Source organism: Oncorhynchus mykiss, chromosome 17, assembly GCF_013265735.2.
Source record: "Oncorhynchus mykiss isolate Arlee chromosome 17, USDA_OmykA_1.1, whole genome shotgun sequence".
NCBI classification, from domain to species: domain Eukaryota; kingdom Metazoa; phylum Chordata; class Actinopteri; order Salmoniformes; family Salmonidae; genus Oncorhynchus; species Oncorhynchus mykiss.
The window spans coordinates 37,108,459-37,131,292 of NC_048581.1; the positions used below are offsets into that span (position 1 = coordinate 37,108,459).

At 41.9% G+C, this 22,834-nt stretch overlaps 1 protein-coding gene and 1 long non-coding RNA gene across 2 annotated transcripts in view; one reads left to right on the forward strand and one right to left on the reverse strand.

Annotated features, from left to right (window-relative positions):
• Positions 1–20,043, reverse strand: part of angpt4 (angiopoietin 4) — a 44,531-nt gene extending 24,488 nt beyond the window's left edge. The window contains exon 1 of the mRNA XM_021568371.2: positions 19,277–20,043. Coding sequence (XP_021424046.1) covers positions 19,277–19,600 — 324 coding nt within the window. The 5' untranslated portion in view covers positions 19,601–20,043. The remainder of the gene's footprint in view (positions 1–19,276) is intronic.
• Positions 2,794–3,904, forward strand: LOC118940422. Its single transcript, XR_005036975.1, has 2 exons — positions 2,794–3,252; positions 3,656–3,904. It is a non-coding gene; the product is annotated as an uncharacterized LOC118940422 (long non-coding RNA).
• Positions 20,044–22,834: the final 2,791 nt, after the last annotated feature.

Genomic DNA, 22,834 nt, shown 5'->3' on the forward strand with positions numbered 1-22,834 from the left:
GAGCTTGAACAAGGCTTGTTGGTTCTCTGTGATAAAAAGGGAATGTTTTAGGCGCTTGGCCTGGCTCCAGGGTATGGAGAGGGGGGTCTCTAGGGACCCCTGCATGGTGTCTCTAGAGACCCTGCATGGTTGTGAGCAGACTGGCGCTCTTCCACATGCACTGTGAATCTCCCCCCGTTCCCAACCCCTCAACCCCCCCCCCCAACCCTCGAACTCCGATATCGCCACTGCAACACTCCCCATCTGATCATACTATTTCCATGGCTACAGAAAGCTCCTTGCCTGCCAATAAGCCTCATAGAAATAAGTCATTTTCATCAAAAAGAGGCTGACTTTTTAGCTCTGCCGCTGATAACACATGTCCATGTTAGAGACAAATACTTGGCCTTTTGGACATAGATAAATCTCACATCTCACAGCATGTGCTTGTTCGACAGCACTTTCATCATATAATATGACAGTATATCTTAAAAGGGAGCCTAACCTTGAAGCCACATGCACATCATACTCTGGAATGTGTCCACAATTCATTCATTGTAATTCAACATGATAGGAAGGACTGGAGTCCAGTTCTTGGCCTGAGAATCGTCCCTACGGAATGGAATATGTTATTGAGCCATAATGTTGCCATATAGAGCTCTTCCAATGGCTTGGCATGCAGCATTTAAAAAACTTGTTCAGTTAAAAAATTGCCATGACTACTGGCTTTATCATTCTGGGACCCTCTCAGAGTTGAAGGCACTTCAAAGAGTTGTGAAAGGATATAGTGAAGCGTAAAATGATTCCCAAAATTCAAAGAAACAGTCAGAGACATAATATACTGTATCCTATTTGCCGAAGGTAAAAGAATCCAGCGAATGTAAAAGATGGTCTGAAAATAATAAGAAGATGTAGTCATAAAATCATCCATCACGTTCATTGATAAGTATGCAGTAAAATAAGAGGATTTATAGAAAGTTTTAAAGAGAAATATTGCATTTTTGAATGATTTTATTGTAATTTTGTTCAAATTATTCAACACATGTTGTTCAACACATGTTGATCTACTCTGAATTGTAGAGAATCATCCATATTATACAAATGCTGACTGGTATGTCTCTTATAACAATTGCATGGATTAGATGGGATAGACTTCAAGGCTATATTGAATGTTTTCCACGTCATGCATATGGTTGCAGTATGTATGGTCATATTGGCACATTGTGTATTGATGCATGAACATTTTACAGTCTGACAGATTCTTGAGCAATTCTTGACCATTTCTGATAGAGAAGTGACGGATCAGTAACATCTTTTTAAACTGACTTGTTATAAGCATTTATATGAACCCGTACAATGTCTTATTAGGCTTATCGGGTTAATAATATTTGAATAGACTGAAAATAACTGTTATTTAGTCGGGACCATTATGAAATAGGAGTAAGACATTACAAGGGGTTTCTTACATGCTTATTGGAAGTTTTACATTTACTGTACCTGTCGGCTTTAAGGTAAAGTGTTACCAAAATATCTATTTAAAAAATATGTACGGACATTATGGCATGACACATCCTCTTCTCCATTGTTTGTTTTTGTTTAGGTGCACCTCTTCATTACGAAGAGTGTCACTGTCACGATCGCCATCTTCGTGGAAATGACCGGACCAAGGTGCAGCGCGGTGAGCGTACATTTTACTTTATTATAAATGTCGCCAACAAAACAAGAACCAACAAAAACAACCGTTTACTAAGGCTTTACAGGCCACTAACAAAGACAACTACCCACAACTAAGGTGGAAAAACAGGCTGCCTAAGTATGATTCCCAATCAGAGACAACGATAGACAGCTGTCCCTGATTGAGAACTGCCAAAACATAGAAACACAGAACATAGTTTCCCCACTCGAGTCACACTTTGACCAACCAAACATAGAGAATAAAAAGATCTCTACGGTCAGGGCCTGACAGTCACTAACAAATCAACAATCATAGGAAAAAGAGTATGTTCAAATGTTATGACGAGACACACTGAAGACACCATCACTACAATCTCGGTTTGTTTAGAGGAGAAACTAAGAGCAAAGCAAACAGTACCCCAAAACGGTTTCATTTTTTCCCTTCACTTTGAATAACTTATGAGGTGGAGGGTTAAGACCATATTTGACTGAACCAGATTCCAGCCTTAATTATCATTATCAAAGTTACAAGTCAGCTGGAAGCAAACCATGTTTACTTAGCAATTGAAATCATGCTGTGAACAATCGCAAGGAGAGAGCTGACCCTGTGCAAAGGGAAAGTGCAGTGCTATAGTGCAAGTGCAAAGATTCTTCTCCCTAAGCTAACACACAATGCTTAATAGACACTGCTAAGGCGAAGGCTAAGACTGAGTAAACTTCAATGGAAGAGAGCCCAAAGAGTGAAAAGAGTGAGGGGTAGTTAGAGTTTATGAGAAACACCATCATCTTTGAAAAGAGTACAGATCCAGGAATGAACTACAACATAGTATTTGTGGTAAATAAATCAGAGGATACCATGCTCCTGGTAGCCTGGCAGAGTGAAAACTGTAAAGCCCGACGCTGGAGTAGAGATGCAGGTACGGGGAGTCAAACATTTAATCGGAACAGACATGAAACAAGACAGGAACAGCGTCAGCACACGAGTATAATGGACAAATGACAATCAATGCTGAATCGTGGAACAGACAGATATAGGGGAGGTAATGACAGAGGTGATTGAGTCCAGGTGAGTCCAATAATCATTGATGAACGTGACGGGGGAAGGCAGGTGTGCGTAATGATGGTGGCAGGAGTGCTTAATGCTGGGCAGTCTGAGCCCCAGGGGGGAAGAACGGGAGCAGGCGTGACTGTCCCGTCCCCTCTAGGGGTGCCACCCAGCGTCCCACCTGGGCGAGCCTGATGTGCCGGCCGAGGCACGGGCGCTGGACAAGCCGCAGGGCGTGAAAACCCGACGTACCGGCAGAGGCGTGAGAGCCTGGCGAGCCGGCTGAGGCCTGACGTGGGATGGGCGCCTTCCCGAGCCAACCTGGGCAAGAAACCTCTCAAGCCAGCTAGGGCGTGACAGCTCGACGAGCTGGTTTAGGCACCCCCGGTTCCATCGGTGGCGCCACCCAGACCCGACATTACCACCAACCGGAAAGGCAGCACAAGACAGGAACAGCGTCAGCACATGGGTATACAAGGAAACATGACAATCAATGCTGAAGCGGGGGAACAGACAGATAAAGGGGAGGTAATGACAGAGGTGATTGAGTCCAGGTGAGTCCAATAATTGCTGATGCGCGTGACAGGGAAGGCAGGTGTCACACCCTGACCATAGTTTGCTTTGTATGTTTCTATGTTTTGGTTGGTCAGGGTGTGATCTGAGTGGGCATTCTATGTTGGATGTCTTGTTTGTCTATTTCTATGTCTGGCCTGATATGGTTCTCAATCAGAGGCAGGTGTTAGTCATTGTCTCTGATTGGGAACCATATTTATGTAGCCTGGGTTTCACTGTGTGTTTGTGGGTGATTGTTCCTGTCTCTGTGTTTGCACCAGATAGGACTGTTTAGGTTTTCACTTTTCTTGTTTTGTTTAGTTATTTCATGCATAGTGTCTTTATAAATTAAAGAACATGAATAACCACCACGCTGCATTTTGGTCCGCTTCTCCTTCACAACAGGAAAACCGTTACAGCAGGTGTGCGTAATGATGGTGGCAGGAGTACGTAATGCTGCGCCCTCGAGCACCAGGGGGAAGAGCAGGAGCAAGCGTGACAGAAAACAACTGTTTGCAAACTATTGGATTAGGTTAAACCCTATTTTATTTTTAGTCTGATTAAACTCATATTACTGTTACATAATGTCAGATCCTTGTGAAGATGTCAAACTGCTCATGTATTTCTTGGAATTATGATGGTAAAGACATCTTATAAGCAATACATGAAGTTTATTTCTAAAACGTTACATCCACACATTTCTCACATCTCTGTTTTATAACCAGAAATGATTGCTTATGGGTGACCAGTACCAGTGACCTTCATGTGTTTGTAAAATATTACCGTTCTCAAATGTTTATTCATATATTTTAGGTGTGTATAATATACAGTACCTGTCAAAAGTTTGGACACACCTACTCATTCAAGGCATTTTCTTTACTTTTACTATTTTCTACATTGTAGAATATTAGTGAAGACATCAACACTATGAAACAACACATATGGAATCATATAGTAACCAAAAAAGTGTTAAACAAATCAAAATAAATTTACAATTTGAGATTTTTCAAAGCAGCCACCATTTGCCTTGACAGCTTTGCAGACTCTTGGCATTGTCTCAACCAGCTTCATGAGGTAGTCACCTGAAATGCATTTAAATTAGTAGGTGTGACTTGTTGTGCATCTTAATGCGTTTGAGCCAATCAGTTGTGTTGGGACAAGGTAGGGTTAGTATACAGAAGATAGTCCTATTTAGTAACATACCAGGTCCATATTATGTCAAGAAAATAAGCAAAGAGAAACGACAGTCAATCATTACTTAAAGTCATTAAGGTCAGTCAATGTGGAAAATTTCCATAACTTTTAAAGTTTCTTCAAGTGCAGTCGCAAAAACCACCAAGCGCTGTGACGAAACTGGCTTTCATGAGGACCACCACAGGAAAGGAAGACCCAGAGTTACCTCTGCTGCAGAAAATACATTTATTAGAGTTAACTGCACCTCAGATTGCAGCCCAAATAAATGCTTCACAGAGTTCAAGTAGCAGACACATCTCAACATCAACTGTTTAGAGGAGATTGTATGAATCAGGCCTTCATGGTCAAATTGCTGCAAAGAAAGCACTACTAAAGGACACCAATAATAAGAAGAGACTTGCTTGGGCCATGAAACACGAGCAATGGACATTAGACCGGTGGAAATCTGTTCTTTGGTCTGATGAGTCAAAATTTGCGAGTTTTGGTTTCAACTGCCGTGTCTTCGTGAGACGCAGAGTAGGTGAATGGATGATCTTCGCATGTGTGGTTCCCACCGTGATGCATTGAGGAGGAGGTGTGATGGTGTGGGGGTGCTTTGCTGGTGACACTGTCAGTGATTTATTTAGAATTCAAGAAAGACTTGCATTCTGCAATAATACACCATCCCATCTGGTTTGCCATTAGTGGAACTATCATTTGTCTTTCAACAGGACAATGACCCAAAACACATCTCCAAGCTGTATAAAGGCTATTTGACCAAGAAGGAGAGTGATGGAGTGGTGCATCAGATGACCTGGCCTCCACAATCACCTGATCACAACCCCCTGGAAGCCTGTATTTCAGACATAAGGGAGGGATGGTTGCAAATGTTTTACTTTTAAACTCAGAAAAAACAGAGATGCTAGTTCTGGGTCCCAATAAACAAAGAAAGCTGCTGTTGGATCTGACAATTAATCTTGATTGTTGTAGAGTCATCTCAAATAAAACTGTGAAGGACCTCTGCGTTACTCTGGACCCTGATCTCTCTTTTGATGAACATATTGTGGCAGACCAGGGGGTTGGGGTCAAAGCGTTTACACAGATCAGACACGGACAGAGTAGGATGAGCTCAGTTTCAAAGGGGTTTATTAAAATAATAGTCCAAAAGAAAAGAACAGGTCGCCCCCAAGAGACCCTCTCTGGGATACCGTCTTCTGGGCTCCGGGTCTTGCTGTATCCTGTGGGGATCAAAAACTGAACTCCCTCCTGTTACCTCTGGTACCGTCCCCAACTATACGGGAGGCCTTTCCTCCCCCAATCTCTCCCCTGTGTGCTTCCCTTCTGGCAGCTTCATGGGAGTTGTACAGCTGGTGAGCAATCAGCCCTTGATTACTCACCAATCCCCAATCAGCCCCAATTAGTCCTGGCCGGAGAGCCCGTCGAGACCTGGCACATCCTGCAGAAGGAGCCTTCGCCTCGTGATGTATACTCCGTCTGTCACCAGGCCTCGACGAGTCTCCCCCTGGTGGCTGACCTGCTGTATGCCACAATATCAAGAATATTCAAAGGACAGCTTTTTTCCATCTTCATAACATTGCGAAAATCAGAAACATTTTGTCCAAAAATGATGCAGAATGCTTTTGTCATTTCTAGATTAGACTACTGCAATGCTCTACTCCCCGGCTACCCAGATAAAGCACTAAATAAACTTCAGTTAGTGCTAAATACAGCTACTAGAATCCTGACGAGAACCCAAAAATGTGATCACATTACTCCAGTGCTAGCCTCTCTACATAGGCTTACTGTTAAGGCGAAGGCTGATTTCAAGGTTTTACTGCTAACCTACAAAGCATTACATAGGCTTGCTCCTACCTATCTCTCCGATTTGGTCCTGCCATACATACCTACACGTACGCTACGGTCACAAGACGCAGGCCTCCTTATTGTCCCTAGAATTTCTAATCAAACAGCTGGTGGCAGGGCTTTCTCCTATAGAGCTCCATTTTTATGGAATGCCTATCCATGTGAGAGACGCAGACTCAGTCTCAACCTTTAAGTCTTTATTGAAGACCCATCTCTTCAGTAGGTCCTATGAGTGTAGTCTGGCCCAGGGGTGCGAAGGTGAACGGCAAGGCACTGGAGTGATGAACTGCCCTTGCTGTCTCTGCCGGGCCGGTTCCCCTCTCTCCACTGGGATTCTCTGCCTCTGACCATATTGCTAGTGCTCTTCCATGACGTCTCTAGGAGGGGTGCATCACTTGAGTGGGTTGAGTCACAGACGTGATCTTTCTGTCTGGTTTTTCGCCCCCTCGGGCTCGTGCGGTGGAGGAGATATTTGTGGGCTATACTCAGCCTTGTCTCAGGGTAGTAAGTTAGTGGTCTGTTGATATCGCTCTAGTGGTGTGGGGCCTGTGCTTTGGCAAAGTGGGTGGGGTTATATCCTGCCTGGTTGGCCCTGTCCGGGGGTATCTTCGGATAGTGCCACAGTGTCCCCCGACCCAACCCCGGTCTCAATCTCCAGGCTCCAGTATCTATGCTGCAATAGTCAATGTGCCGGGGGGCTAGGTCTGTTATACTTGATATAATTATTCTGTCTTATCTGGTGTCCTGTGTGAATTTAATTATGCTCCCTCTAATTCTCTCTCTCTCCCACTCTCCCTTCCCTCCCGGAGGACCTGAGCCCTAGGATCATTCCTCAGGAATACTTGGCTTGATGACTCCTGGCTGTCCCCAGTCCACCCGGTCGTACTGCTGCTCCAGTTTAAACTCTTCTGCCTGCGGCTAGGGAACCCTGACCTGTTCACCATATGTGCTTCCTTGTCCCGAACCTGCTGTTTTCGACTCTCTCTCTCTACTGCACCTGCTGTCTCTGCCTTTGAATGCTCAGCTATGAAACGCCAACTGAAATTTACTTCTGAGGTACTGACCTGTTGCACCCTTTACAACCACTGTTTTTATTATTTGACCCTGGTGGTTATCTATGAACTTTTGAACATCTCAAAGAACAATCTGGCCTTAAATGGCCATGTACTCTTAAAATCTCCACCCAGCACAGCCAGAAGAAAACTGGCCATCCCTCAGAGCCTGGTTCCTCTCTAGGTTTCTTCCTAGGTTCCTACCTTTCTAGGCAGTTTTTTCCTCGCCACCGTGCTTCTACATCTGCATTGCTTGCTGTTTGGGGTTTTAGGCTAGGTTTCTGTACAGCACTTTGACATCTGCTGATGTAAGAAGGACTTTATGAATACATTTGATTTTTTGATTGATTGATCAGATGATCTGGCCTCCACACTCACCACAATCAATGGTTTGGGATGAGTTGGACCAGAGAGTGAAGGAAAAGCAGGCAAAAAGTGCTCAGCATATGTGGGAACTCCTTCAGGAAGGTTGGAAAAGCATTCCAGGTGAAGCTGGTTGAGAGAATGCCAAGAGTGTTACAAAGCTGTAATCAAGGCAAAGGGTGGCTACTTTGAACAATATAAAATCTAAAATGTATTTTGATTTATTTAACAGTTTTTTGGTTACAACATGATTCCATATGTGTTTTTTCATAGGTTTGATGTCTTCACTATTTTTCTACAATGTAGAAGCCCTTTAATGAGTAGGTGTGTCCAAACTTTTGACTGGTACTGTATATATATATATATATTATTTTGCCAAATACTATACAAAACATTAAGAACACCTGCATTTTCCATGACATAGACTGATCAGGTGAATCCATTTGAAAGCTATGATCCTTACTGATGTAACTTGTTTATTTGACTCTGTGGCAGTCTCATCTAGCTATCTTAAGATAAATGCACTGTAACTGTAAGTCGCCCTTGATAAGAGCGTCTGCTAAATGACTAAAATGGCAAATGTAAATGTTTTATGTGCAAATCTCATATTACTGTTTTGACAAATGTTTTATATTGATGTCACAAATATATAGTTTTTTTATTTATTTAATTTTTTACATTTGACTGTGTAAAACCTAGCAGTACTACTTATTTCTCTGAGATCGAGGCAGATATATAAGGGTTTTGCCAAAGAAACAACATTAGTCTATCTAAAAATAAAACCACCAAGTGATAGATTCAAACAAATACATGTCTGTCATTGAACAAGCCCATGCCATAATTAGATGGTGAAAAAACAAACCAACCTTTTTCATTAGTTATTTTAACAACAAAAGCTATTTCTGAAAATGGATATACACTCCGTGTACAGTTTATTAGGTACTCTCATCTAGTACCATTTCGGACGCCCCTTTGCCTCCAGAACAACCTGAATTCTCCTGGGAATGGAACTATTGCTCAATTGGTATCAAGGGACCTAACGTGTGCCAGGAAAACATTCCCCACACCCTTACACCACCGCCACCAGTCTGTACCGTTGACACCAGACAGCATGGGGCGGCAAATCCTGACTCTGCCATCAGCATGACACATACGGAATCAGGATTCGTCGGACCAGGCTATTTTTTTCCACTCAATTGTCCAGTGTTGTTGATCGCGTGCCCACTGGAGCCGCTTCTTCTTGTTTTTAGCTGATAGAAGTGGGACGTCTGCTGCAATAGCCCATACGTGACAAGGACCGGGGAGTTGTGTGTTCCGACATGCCGTTCTGCACTCCACTGTTTTGAGCCGCCTGTTAGCTTGCACAATTCTTGCCATTCTCCTTCGACCGCTCATCACAAGCTGTTTTTGTCCACAGGACTGCCGCTGACAGGAAGTTTTTTTGTTTGTCGCACCATTCTCTGTAAACCCCAGACACTATTGTGTGTGAAAAGCCCAGGAGGCCAACCATTTCAGAGATACTGGAACCGGTGCGCCTGGCACCGATGATCAAAGTCGATTAGGTCACTCATTTTTGTCCATTCTAAACGTTCAAACGAACAGTAACTGAAAGCCTCGATGCCTCACGTGGCCACATGACTCAATGTCTGTAGGAGCTAACCATTTTTTGTGATTGGGGTGGTGTACCTAATTAACTGGCCACTTAGTTTATAGCATTTTGGAACGAAACTCTGCACATATTTGTTATTAAAAGCCCCGGAAGAATGTTTTGCTACAGTAATGGCCAAATGATGGTGTTCAGTTCATGTGTTCTTTACTTTTCTTCAACCACAGTTTCATGTCTTGTAAAAACAGCTATTTGAATCCATCTAATGCTTCACAATATCACAGTAATGTGCAGTTTAAACTCTCAACAGAGTAATTTGGAATTCAGAAATTTCTCCTACAACGCATTCTCAAAATCAAAATTGCCCTGGACTTTGTAGAGAACAAACAGTACTGCAGTACACCATCCATAAATATCACATGCAGGGACACACTGGAGAAATTCATTAACAGAAAACAACTAGAGTTGTTCCCTTTGGCCAGAACCTCCTAGTGTAGGAGTTTCCAGTAGGAAATAGGCTTGCTGATGGTCATTCACCAACAATGGATCATAATGTAACATTTTAAAAAATGACACTAACATAATAACATCTGTATTTATTGTACCTGGCAAAGCAGTGGTTGATAGATTGTCTTCATGAAACGAAACGAGAATCTATCCAAGAGCAAGTGCGTTTGCATTACTCTGATGAATGATTAAATATTAGTATCGTTGTCAAAGTCTGATTGGATGCCAGACCCTCACTGTTTGGCAGACGCACCGTTTTACTGGGAGTTGAATCCTCACTAATTTTATTCTGAGCCACGGGATGCGTCCCAAATGGCACCCTATTCCCTACATAGTTCACTTAGATGGGCTCTGATCAAAAGTAGTGCACTATTAAAGAACAGCGTCCCATTTGGGATGCAACCATGGTGTCAGATCCATTAGCATGGCACCTATTAACATGACACAGGTATATTTACAGCCAACACTGTCTGCCTTTGGGCTACCAACCCCCACATGTACGTCACACATCCTTGGAAGTCGTGTCAGAGTCACTTGGAGTTGGTGTCAGAGTCACTTGGAGTGGGTGTCACTTGGCACCCTCAAACATGCAATAAGGAATACCAGTGAAAACTATACTCTGAGCAGCGTCTAACTTTTAAATCCAAGCAGCAAACACAGTTTGTGTCTACCAACCTCAGCTCCTCTAAAAGGGAATAAGTAATAGCAGGTAAACTACACACTGACCAAAGTCTAACTTTTAAATCCGAGCAACAAACCAAGTTTGTGTCTGTGTAGGGAGCTGGCATCAAACATACTGACAGGTTTACCTTGAGCTCTGTTCCAAGCCGTCCTTATGGTACTCAGCCTGCTTACTGTGCCTCTTGCCTTACATCATTTACATGTGATCTCCAGGCAATATAGGCATAGACTCCAGATTACGTGCTTGATTAAGAGCTAATACATCTGATTTCAGATCAGATTCTGGTAAAGCTATGTCAGGCCCTGTCTGCTTCCAAGTCCTCGACGTTGCTGTCAAGGAAATAATGGGAAAGTGATGTTTTTTTTGTCCTGAATATGTTTTTGTTTCTGCCAACTGCTTCCTTCAATAACCTTTCTTATAGGAAAGGCCAACTGACAAATTCATCTTGTAAGTATTTTCGTACAATGGGAAATCTGTTGGTTGATTAGTGAACCAGTGTGTGTACACAGGGGTTTGCTAATGTATTTGGCTTTTTTAGCATTGTTTAGAAGCTAAAGGACTTTACAAAGCAGAAAGACACAAGGCAAGGCCAGGCAGCATGGATAAACCCTCATTCTTGCCAGCGTACACAAGAAACAGAAGATACAGCTTAGTTTTGAGCAATGAATATCAGATGTTACAGACAGTATCGTATCGCCATTTTACAGTACTTTCATTGATACAGTCACATATGCATTAACATCTATCTGACTTTAGAGGCAGCCATAGAAGCTCCAGCCTGGCTCTGTCGGTCATAGTTCCAACATAATCCAGTTGGAACGGAGACAGAAGCAATACACAAGCCAACGATTTACGAGGGAGTTAAGAGACGTCACTGTCTGGGAGACCGATAGTGGGGATGGTTCCTTCCACTCCAATGTTGACTGATGTCGTTGCAGGCGACAACTCTGGGAGTGCAGCCCCCCTCGACCATCGCAGTCTTGGAGATTTCTGAGACACTTCCTCAAGAATGATAATCATGGGAGAAAATGTTTATTTAGCACACGGAGGCCTCCACTGATCTGAGCCAACCCAATGTACACAAACAGGCTGCAACAGGCAGCCCAATTCTGATGTTTTTTACACTAATTGGTCTTTTGACCAATCACATTGATCTTTCCACATCAGATCTTTCTCCGAGCTGATCTGATTGGCCAAAAGACCAATTAGAGGAAAAAAATATCAGAATTAGGCTTCCTGTCGAAATTCAGCCAACGTCTGGTCATGACTGTGACGTTGGCACACACTGGCTAGGATTCAAACAAACCGCAAGGGCAGACTTTTAAAGTCAAATGCTGTACAATGTTGGCGTACTGTTACATATCATATGCATTTCACCATCTGCGCACTCTTTCTTTAATGTTGTCTGACAATGCCACATGGAAAGCAAGCTTCTTAACTTTTACTCCGGGATTGAATTTCCATTATGGAGACGTTACTGTAGGATCTTTCAGCCTCTCAAACTGTTCAAATGACACCAACTACAGCAGAATCCCTCTAGGACTTCATTCTTTTCCCAGAATGAACTCCACATATTGTCGAAGGCATGGCACTTGTATGAGGCTTTGAACAAAGGATTCTCGTCATCAAACATGTGGCAAATTAAAGCTGTAAGAGCTTTTGATGCGTTTCTGCAGAAGTCAGATCCTTCCGATTGATAAGCTGGTAATCAGCGGAGGCTGATCTGAGATCTGGCGTTAGAGGGGAGTCCCGTGACAAAGGCCTTTACAAGGTCGTTAAAGACACTGCAAAACGCACTCCCCTCTCCATGCCCTTCACAGCCTGCAGTGAAAACATTCTCAAACTATTCCCAACATTTCCTCCCCTTTTTAATAATCACTCCAATTCACTCCCTGCAGGGAAATGAAACCAGTGAGAACCGAGAGACAAAAATCTATTAACTAATGCTTCAGGGACTAGTTAATGCAGTATTATAGGAGGAGAAACTCTGCGTATTCAAAGAATCATTGCTATTAAGTATTATTATAGCTGTCAGATAGAGATTGGTAGAATCTGTTTGAAGTACACTATAACGAATGACGGCACTGGGACGTTGGCAAGGTATCCTCAAACAGATCATCTGTGAAGGAAGAACACTACAAGGATTCAGTGATATACGTTTGAAGTTGAAGTTGATCAATTATTGAAATAGTTTGTTTTTGCTGTTTTCTTATGTTCAAAGTTCAATGCACCACAAAGTATCACAGCCGCAACGACCATTCATTCACAACAATTACAGTTTTGTCCAAAACGATCATACAAAATAATAAACTGAGTACCCAATGAATATGAAATGTGAGTGCACTCAATTTTCTCAATTCAGTTCAGTTCCTACCACGATGTACCAGGCAAATGTCCCTCTAGAGATAAGGTGATGATGAGGATTGTAGAAGCTGCAGATGATGAGCCTCTGTAAAATGCGAAATGATCATCAATATCAAAAGCATTCATGCTTATGTAAATATCCTTACTGGTTTTAGATCCTAAATATTATGTACACCTTAGTTATTCATCAAGACAGGCATAGAACTCAGCTAGCTAACTCACCATGATTCTTCGTTCACAACATCAAGGGAAAAGACTCCCAATTATCTTCTGGTTCAGCACACTGATTATCTAAGCACTTGATTCTTCTGTAGTAGTAATTATATACTTTACAACTTTGGTTTCTAGTTGGTTTCTAGATTTCATCTGCTTCAAAGTTTGTGGGTGCTCTTATCCAAAGGCCAGATGGAAAGAGAGCGAGATCGTTCAGACTCTAGGGTTTGCCAACAAACTCCAAACCCATAAGATTTGTGAAAATAAATTAACTTTAAGCTGTCAGTACCTGCAATTGGGCACTATATTTACTTAAAAAAATACGTACAGTACCAGTCAAAAGTTTGGACACACCTCCTCATTCAAGGGTTTTTCTTTATTTGTACTATTTTCTAAATTGTAGAATAATAGTGAAGACATTAAATCTATGAAATAACACACATGGAATCATGTAGTAACCAAAAAAGCTTTAAGCAAATCAAAATAGATTTTAGATTCTTCAAAGTAGCCACCCTTTGCCTTGATGACAGCTTTGCACACTCTTGGCATTCTCTCAACCAGCTTCATGAGGTAGTCACCTGGAATGCATTTAAGTTAATTTGTGGAATTTCCTTCCTTCTTAATATGTTTGAGCCAATTATAAGTATTGTGACAAGGTAGGGGTGGTATACAGAAGATAGCCCTATTTGGTAAAAGACCAAGTCCATATTATGGCAAGAACAGCTCAAATAGGCAAAGAGAATCGACAGTCCATCATTATTTTAAGACATGTAGGTCAGTCAATGTGGAAAATTTGTGCAGTCGCAAAAACCATCAAGCGCTATGATGAAACTGGCTCTCATGAGGACCGCCACAGGAAAGGAAGACCCAGAGTTACCTCTACTGCAGAGGATAAGTTCATTAGAGTTTACTGCAGATTGCAGCCCAAATAAATGCTTCACAGAGTATAAGTAGCAGACACATCTCAACATCAACTGTTTAGAGGAGACTGTATGAATCAGGCCTTAATGGTCGAATTGCTGCAAAGAAAGCACTACTAAAGGACACCAATAAGAAGAAGAGACTTGCTTGGGCCAAGAAACACGAGCAATGGACATTAGACCGATGGAAATCTGTTCTTTGGTCTGATGAATCCAAATATGCGATGTGTCTTTGTGAGACATAGAGCAGGTACATGGATAATCTCGAATGTGTGGTTCCCACCGTGAAGCATGGAGGAGGAGATACGATGGTGTGGGGGCATCTTTGCTGGTGACACTGTCTGTGATTTATTTAGATTTCAAGGCACACTTAACCAGCATGGCTACCACAGTATTCTGCAGCGATACGCCATCCCATCTGGTTTGCGCTTAGTGAGAATATAATTTGTTTTTCAACAGGACAATGACCCAACACACATCCAGGCTGTATAAGGGCTATTTGACCAAGATGGAGAGTGATGGAGTGGTGCATCAGATGACCTGGCCTCCACAAGCACCCAACCTCAACACATTTGAGATGGTTTGGGAAGAATTGGACCGCAGAGTCAAGAAAAAGCAGCCAACAAGTGCTCAGCATATGTGGGAACTCCTTCAAAACCTTTGGAAAAGTGTAATCAAGGCAACGGGTGGCTACTTTGAAGAGTCTCAAATATAACATATATTTAGATTTGTTTAACAAACGTGTCCATATGTGTTATTTCATAATTTGGATGTCTTCACTATTATTCTACAATGTAGAAAATAGTACAAATAAAGAAAAACCATTGAAGGAGTAGGTGTGTCCAAACTTTTAACTGGTAGTGTATATGTTTACATTACTTTTTCGATTGATTTCCCACAATGTTATAAGTCAGAAGACAGCAATCCATACTTTCCTAGGACCATGTAAATGTCCTATGTCGAATTAACTTGTTTTTGCCTCCCTCTGAAGGTTGGCTGCATCACTCCATCCATTTCTATCACTTCACTGCAACTTTACGTCAAAGGGGCGGTCCTTAGAAAAACATTTATCCAGCTCGACTGCTTCGTGGCACAGACATGGCAAAGCAATTGCTGAATTTGTCTCGAGCAGGCGGATCTCAATACATAACTTTCAGAGCTCTAAGATAAAGAATGCAACTACACACTTCCTTAAACCTAAAATAAATAAAGAACTAATTTTGTGTGGAAGTCAAACATTTGTATTATGTTGGAGGTAGACACATTGAACATGCTCAGAACAACTAAATCTAGACCTTTACATATCCCTTCTACCATTGTCTGTAGGAGGGATGCACACTATTTAAATGGCCCAAATGTTGATTTAGACATTCATTAATTTAACAAATTTTGACTTTCACTAATGTGTTTGGTAAATAGTAAAGGTGTAATATTTTGAGTGGATGTTCCTAAACCAGATAACTGGTTACAGTGCATTCAGAAAGTATTCAGACCCCTTCACTTTTTCCACATTTTGTTACGTTACAACGTTACTCTAAAATGGATTAAATCTAATTTTTCCCCTCATCAATTTACACAAAATACCCCATAATAACAAAGTGAAAACAGGGTTTTAGCCATTTTTTCAAACGTATAAAAGTTTAAATACAGAAATAGCTTATTTACATAAGTATTCAGACCCTTTGCTATGAGGCTCAAAATTGAGCTCAGGTGAATCCTGTTTCAATTGATCATCCTTGAGATGTTTCTACAACTTGATTGGGTCCACCTGTGTTTAATTCAATTGATTGGACATGATTTGGAAAGGCACACACCTGTCTATATAAGATCCCACAGTTGACAGTGCATGTCAGAGCAAAAAGCAAGCCATGGGGTCGAAGGTATTGTCCGTAGAGCTCCAAGGATTGTGTCGATGCACAGATCTGCGGAAGGGTACAAAGGTCCCCAAAAACACAGTGGCCTCCAGCTTTCTTACAAGTTTCCCTACGGAGAAACATGGTGGTGGCAGCATCATGCTGCGTGGATGTTTTTCAGCGGCAGGGACTGGGAGACTAGTCAGGATCGAGGGAAAGATGAACGGAGCAAAGTAGAGAGATCTTTGATGAAAACCTGCTCCAGAACGCTCATTACCTCAGACAGGACAACGACACTAAGCACACAGCCAAGACAGCGCAAGAGTGGCTTCGGGCCACTCAAGGACAAGTCTCTGAATATCCTTGAGTGGCCCAGCCAGAGCCCAAACTTGAACCTGATCTAAAATCTCTGGAGAGACCTGAAAATAGCTCTGCAGCGACACTCCCCATCTACAGAGAAGGATGGGAGTAACTCCTCAAATACAGTTGTGCCAAGCTTGATATTTCAGGTTTGTATTTTTAATAAATTTGCTAACAAATACTAAAATCTATTTTATGGGATATTGTGTGTAGATTGATGAGGGAAAAAAAGATTTCAATACATTTTAGAACAAGGCTGCAACGTAACAAAATGTTGAAAAATTCGAGGGGTCTGAATATTTGTGTGAATAAACAATTCCAGGTGAATGCCAAAGGTCATATTTTTCTAGTGAGGGGGGCACTACTACATTCATGAAATATTGCCCTCTTGCTAGATTGATGACTAAAGCCATTGCGAAACAGGACTGTCAGCTCAACTGGTTAATTAAGGACTGTCTTGTTTTGTGAAAACATTAGGGAATGTCTAAAATAGCATGGTGTGTGGTCCCATAAAAAAAATGTAACCTTTAGTAACTAGGCAAGTCAGTTAAGAATAAATTCTTATTTACAATGCCGGCCTAGGAACAGTGGGTTAACTGCCTTGTTCAGGGGCAGAACAACAGATTTGTACATTTTCAGCTCGGGGATTCGATCTAGCAACCTTTCGGTTACTGGCCCAACACTAAAGAGCATTATAATTTATAATGAAGCACAGAGAAATCAGCAGGTGCAAAGTAGCAAGCATATCCATGTTCATATTGAAAGTTTATGGTTCCACTACAGTATGTCACTAGAAAGCCCTAATCATATGAAGTGGTGGGCATCCCGAGTGGCGCAACGGCACTGCATCTCAGTGCTAGATGGTTCGAATCCAGGCTGTATCACAACCGTCTGTAGGGCCGTGCACAATTGGCCCAGTGTCGTTCGGGTTTGGCCGGGGTAGGCCGTCATTGTAAAGAAGAATGAGTTCTTAACTGACTTGCCTAGTTAAATATTTGTATTTATTTTCTAACTGTGAGGCCTGCGCATCCCAAATGTGATCCCCCCCCCCCCCCTTGGCAAGTGGCAGAATTTTCACTCAGTACAACCTGGGGCCAGACCATTTCTCAAGCTCTTTCAAATAGGACATACAATCACTGATCCCTGTGTCTTTGATGGTGGCAGAGCTCTTTTCCAGAGAAGCCTTTGGACCACAGCCATAAAAAAAAAGCTGAAAGTTCAAATGGCTTCTGCCTTCTCCATTCTCTCTCTACCCATTCTTTGGAGCCGATCTACACTTTCTGTAGCCAGTGATTGGTGCTGGCTATCAGGGAAAGAGCACTCTGCCACATCAAAGGGTGACTCCACTCTGTCCATACCAGGCTGAATGCGAGCCTCATTTGATGTCAGTCATTTGGCAGCAAGCTAAACAACCTGCTGTTAACTGCCTCACTTACTGGTGTTTACAAGGAAACATGTCAATTGAATATTATTCTCCACAAACACTGATGTATTCAGAGAGTTAGAATATTCAGTAGGAAAAAGTCAAATGCAACTGTACATTTTTTTGTTGTTGAAGGTTTGGTAAAATACCTACATTTTCTGCAGTGATTTGATATGGTAAACTGACCTCTGTAAACCCAGAAGGTCAAGGGTCATCCTCCTCTCTCCTGTTGAGGTGAGGCAGTCTTGAGCTCTTTTACTTGACCCTTTGCATGTTTTTATCGAAGTGGGAGGTACAACGCACACAGTCGATTTGCGCACACACACACACACACACACACACACACACACACACACACACACACACACACACACACACACACACACACACACACACACTTTATTCTTCTTTTCATAATTTGTTCTTTGAATCTCCATAAGCATAATCCCAATAAATCAATATGAACTGGTGTTCACGCTCCAGAATATAGATTAGAACTGAGGTATTTCAAAGCAATTAATTCCCATTTCGGTTTCCTATTGGTTGAGCACAGTTAGAATTTACTTATAGGGCCAATTATAGTGGAAATAATGAAACGTTCATTTGGTTCATTAAAGTAATTCTCCTGAGATTTTCAAAAACAACACCGTAACAAAAAATGTGCACATTGTTCAGGCTTGATTACCGTTGTTACTCTTGTGCAGCATTGTAATGATGATGAATGTAGACCGTAGGGGAGAGTGGGGTAAGTTGAGCCTCTTTTACGTTAAGCATCAAGGGAAATATAATAAGTATTCAGACCCCCTGACATTTTTCACATTTTGTTACGGTACAGACCTATTCTAAAATGGAGTATGGCCTGAACGCCATCCTTTAGAATGCACTGTATATTTCAGGATGTTGTGTATACCTGAACATAATCACAATTCATGTAAACATTACAGTTTTGAAAACATAGCTTGTACAACAAAAGTGGTCTCTTGGCTCAACTTACCCCAGGCATGGGGTAAGTTGAGCCAAGGGACAGGTTAAGTTAAGCCGCCTACACATTTCTGTATTAAGTGAAATATTACCACTACCTTTGTAAAAACCATGTCTATATTTATTTCCCAAACACAATTCAACACAATCACAATCACTTTTTTGTCTTTTAATAATTTTAAACATATTTTAACACAGGCTTAACATACACTTCATATTTTTTTGAACCCTTTCTACATAGGCTAAGCCCTGTTGTTACTTCATATCCCAGCGATAATGTCTTGCATTACGCCTGGGAAGAAAGTACTTCGATTTGCTCAATTTGCCATTGGTTCCACCACTGCCAAAACACCAGTTAGAAGCTAATGTTTTATGCGATCAGTTAAGTAAGAACTAAACAAGGGAAACTTGCGTGTGGTCTACATTCACCATTGCTCACTGAGGACCACTGCTCATTGCTTTGCTGTTGGTCCTCTTTCTAAACCCACAATATCAGAACCATATATTTGGCTCCCGATTGGCCCAGCGGTCTAAGGCACTGCATCTCAGTGCACAATTGGCCCAGTGTTGGCTGGGGTAGGCCGTCATTGTAAATAAGAATTTGTTCTTAACGGACTTGCCTAGTTAAATAAAGGAAAAATAAAAAGTACAGGTATCAGCTCTTACCTTCTGCAGCCACTGCGTGTTGTTCTCCATGGCCGTCTCCAGGTGCTGCAATTTCTGTGCAGACCAGTCACTCTCTGCAGGGGGTGGTTTGTCCCTTTGAACCATGTTGGTGCTGCCGTATTGGACCGGGCTGGCCTGACAGCGCTCCATCTCTGGTAGGATGAAGGTGTAGCTGCAGTGGCCGTGCTGGACACGATGGAGCCCCCTGCGCTTTTCTCCTCTGCGCCTCTGCCCTCTACCACCTCCTCCACTAGCACCCACTACGCTAGCCCCCATTACCCCAGCCGTCAGCATCAGCCCCCAACCCAACAGGATTTTCCTCATGGTGCTCCCCACACCTTAATGCCCAGGTAGTAGCACCTGTGTCGAGGTGTTGTGATAAAAGTGCCCCCTCCCCCCCACTTCACTCACTCACTTGAGGTATGGATGCACATGGTTCCAAGCAGAAAAAGGAGAGGAAGCCCTTGTGTTCTCTTCTTCTTAATTTAGATGTATTTTGTCTGTGCTTTGGTTCTTATTATTCTTGATAAAGTCCTGATTTTCTCCCCGCAGGTCCCTGTTTCCTCTAAACTTTCCCTGGCCCCAGTGCTACGTAAGTGAACAGACACAAACATTGACCCCTAAATAGCCACAGAGAAAGAGAGAGGGAGGGGGAGAGAGACAGAGAGAGAACAAAAAGTGAGGGAGCAGCTCCAAATGACTCTCAATCTTCAATGTCCAAAAAAAGAGAGAAATGCTTTCCTCCCATCCCACTCCAGTGGGTCGAGTTTCAGAAATGGCCAAAGTGAAATAGTTCTGCCCCCTCTTATCTGAGGGTTGGGGGGAGGGGGGAGCTGAGGGAGGTCTATTAGAACACCCCGTCTCTCCGCTCCACTAATCTGCTCTGTCCACGCTGGGGATAAAGATGCCATGTATGGTCTCTCCCCGTTTCAGCCCAGGTTAGGAAACATACATAAGTAAATGCACTTTTCACTGTTTTCCGAAGTGTCGATTCATTCACATGCGTCTAAACTTTTGAGAGCAAGCCAAATTAGCATATGCTTATCAGTCAACTAAATGTAAAATGTGTCATTTTTCACATTTTCTGAATATAGAACGTTTAACTTGTTGAAGCTTGAACGTGCACAACGTCATCCAGTTCTACTGTAGTCAGCAAATATACCATAGCATGCAGCTCATTGGTGAAACCATTTTTCGTCTACTGCACCTCGTTGCCCTTTATTTATTTTCTACACAATCCTTATTTTTGGCATAGTTTGTCTTGTATCTTATGTTGCGGCTGTTGCAGTCCTAAGGGAGAGAGGTCACAGGGAGTGACTTTTTGCCCTGCCTAAAGTGATTCTCATGAGAACTGGGAGAGAAGCCTGGTGAAGGTTCTTGAATATTCTATTTTGACTGAAATCAGGACATTCAGCAAGTGAAAATCATAAACTACCCCTTTCACCTTTCCTGTGGGAACATGAGTGATATATTTTATTCTGCATTCTTTTTCAACTCTTGCATGTGGTGGTCATCATGCTGTTTGGTGTCTTTTTACGTTGATTTGGTTGGTTGATTTGGTTGTTTTACAGCAAAGTCACAGCCCTTATTTCATATCACACTCCGACAGCGCTGACTCCAAGTCAATCTTCAGTGGCCTGAATGGTGGTAGGATGTGGAGGAGAAGGTGAAGGAGGAGGGGGTAGGATTTCTGTTGCCTTGATTGCTGTCTGGGGAGCAGAGCAGAGTCTCTATATCACACCCAAAGGACACATTCATAGCAACAGATTGAGACATGGAGTGAAAGGTTAACACCTTCACAATATAACTTCCTGTCGGACTGTTTCAACTGATCATTTTAGCAGTTCAAACTCTCCCTGGTAGTAAGACAAGATCTGCCAAATCAATCACAGGTTTTCTGTTTGGATTGTGGAGTAGTGTGATTTATTTTACTATTACGTGGTCATCCCTACTGCCTCTGGCCTGGCGGACTCACTAAACACAAATGCATCTTTTGTAAATAATGTCTGAGAGTTGGAGTGTGCTCCTGTAAAAACAAGAAAATGGTGCCGTTTGCTTTGCTTAATATAAGGAATTTTAAATGATTTATACGTTTACTTTCGATACTTAAGTATATTTAAATCAAATACTTGTAGACTTTTACACAAGTAGAATTTTACTGACTGATGTTCACTACTTTTACTCAAGTATGACAATTTCATACTTTTCCCACCACTGTTGTGGAGTGTAGGTCAGCATCTGTCAAAGTTCACATTATAAATTTGATCATTTCATCTTTTCAAAATAAATTCCTTTCATTTTGTTGGTTGGTAAAGCCTGGTAACCCCAAATCTCAACAATATTACATATGTGGCTGACCGCATCGATTCGGTCTTTTGGAATAGTGTTTTTTACACTGGATAAAAGTATAGACTCAGCGCTACAAAATGGTATATCATACACTGCAGTTGAGGAACAATGGGAAAATAATTCTGCTTTGAAAGTTGATAAACTTGTAACCCCAATTTTGAGAAAATAGCCCTTGAATGTTTTGTCACACCTACTGGAGAGGTCTTCTTTGTCTACACCTACTCAGCATCGTTCACCACCTCTTAAGCCTTAGCCCCACCCATTTCTTTAAGGATTCACATGTGAAGCCATGTGCTAAACAGAGTGAGTAAGGTAGTGTAGTAAACAACCAAAGATTTCAAGACCAAAAGTGGTGAAAGTAGTAGCCTACAATAGTTTTAACTCCAGGTAAAAATACACTTTATCTAGTTCTTAGCCTATATCCTACTCTCTTTGGTTCAGGTCATGTTGTTCTTCACATTTTGATCTGGATATTGCTACTCTGCAAACATGCAAGTAACCATTTCACTCTACCGTTTACACCTTCTGTATCCTGGGCATGTGACAAATACACTTTGATTTGATTTGATATAGCGTGTTTTAAACAGATTATATTTTCTAATTATTAGATGATGCTTACCCAGACACACGTGTCTAAAATGATGGGTCATGTGAAAAAAAATGCTAAATGCATCCCCCAGTCACATTTAGCTACTGTATGTGGATGTGTCACTATTGTCTAGACTATTGTACACATGTTCATGAAATACAATAGATGGCAGTAATCAATCCCAGACACAATTTACTAACTTGATGGGTCATGTAATCATCTGGCCAAGTGTAGTCTTTTGTTTAGACATGTAGCTAGCTAGCTAGCTAAACAATGAACCACAATCCCAACCCATAGCTACAGTACAAACAGATTGTCATAGCTAGCCACTACGCATGAAATGCTGTGGTATGAATCTGTAGGTAGCTAAAGCTTACCTACTAGGTTCAATATTATCTAGCTACCTAACATTAGGCGATAACCAGCAATGCAAATTATTTCTGTGATACGAATAATATTACTACACATAACATTAGCTAGTGAGCCAGCAAGCTAACGTTAGCTAGCAGTACGCTTTAAATTGCAATGAAAATTACTTTCTGACAAAATTAGAAACGTTTAATATCTGAAAATGTAGCTAGACTCTTACCCATATACATGGATGAACGCTTCACGGCAGC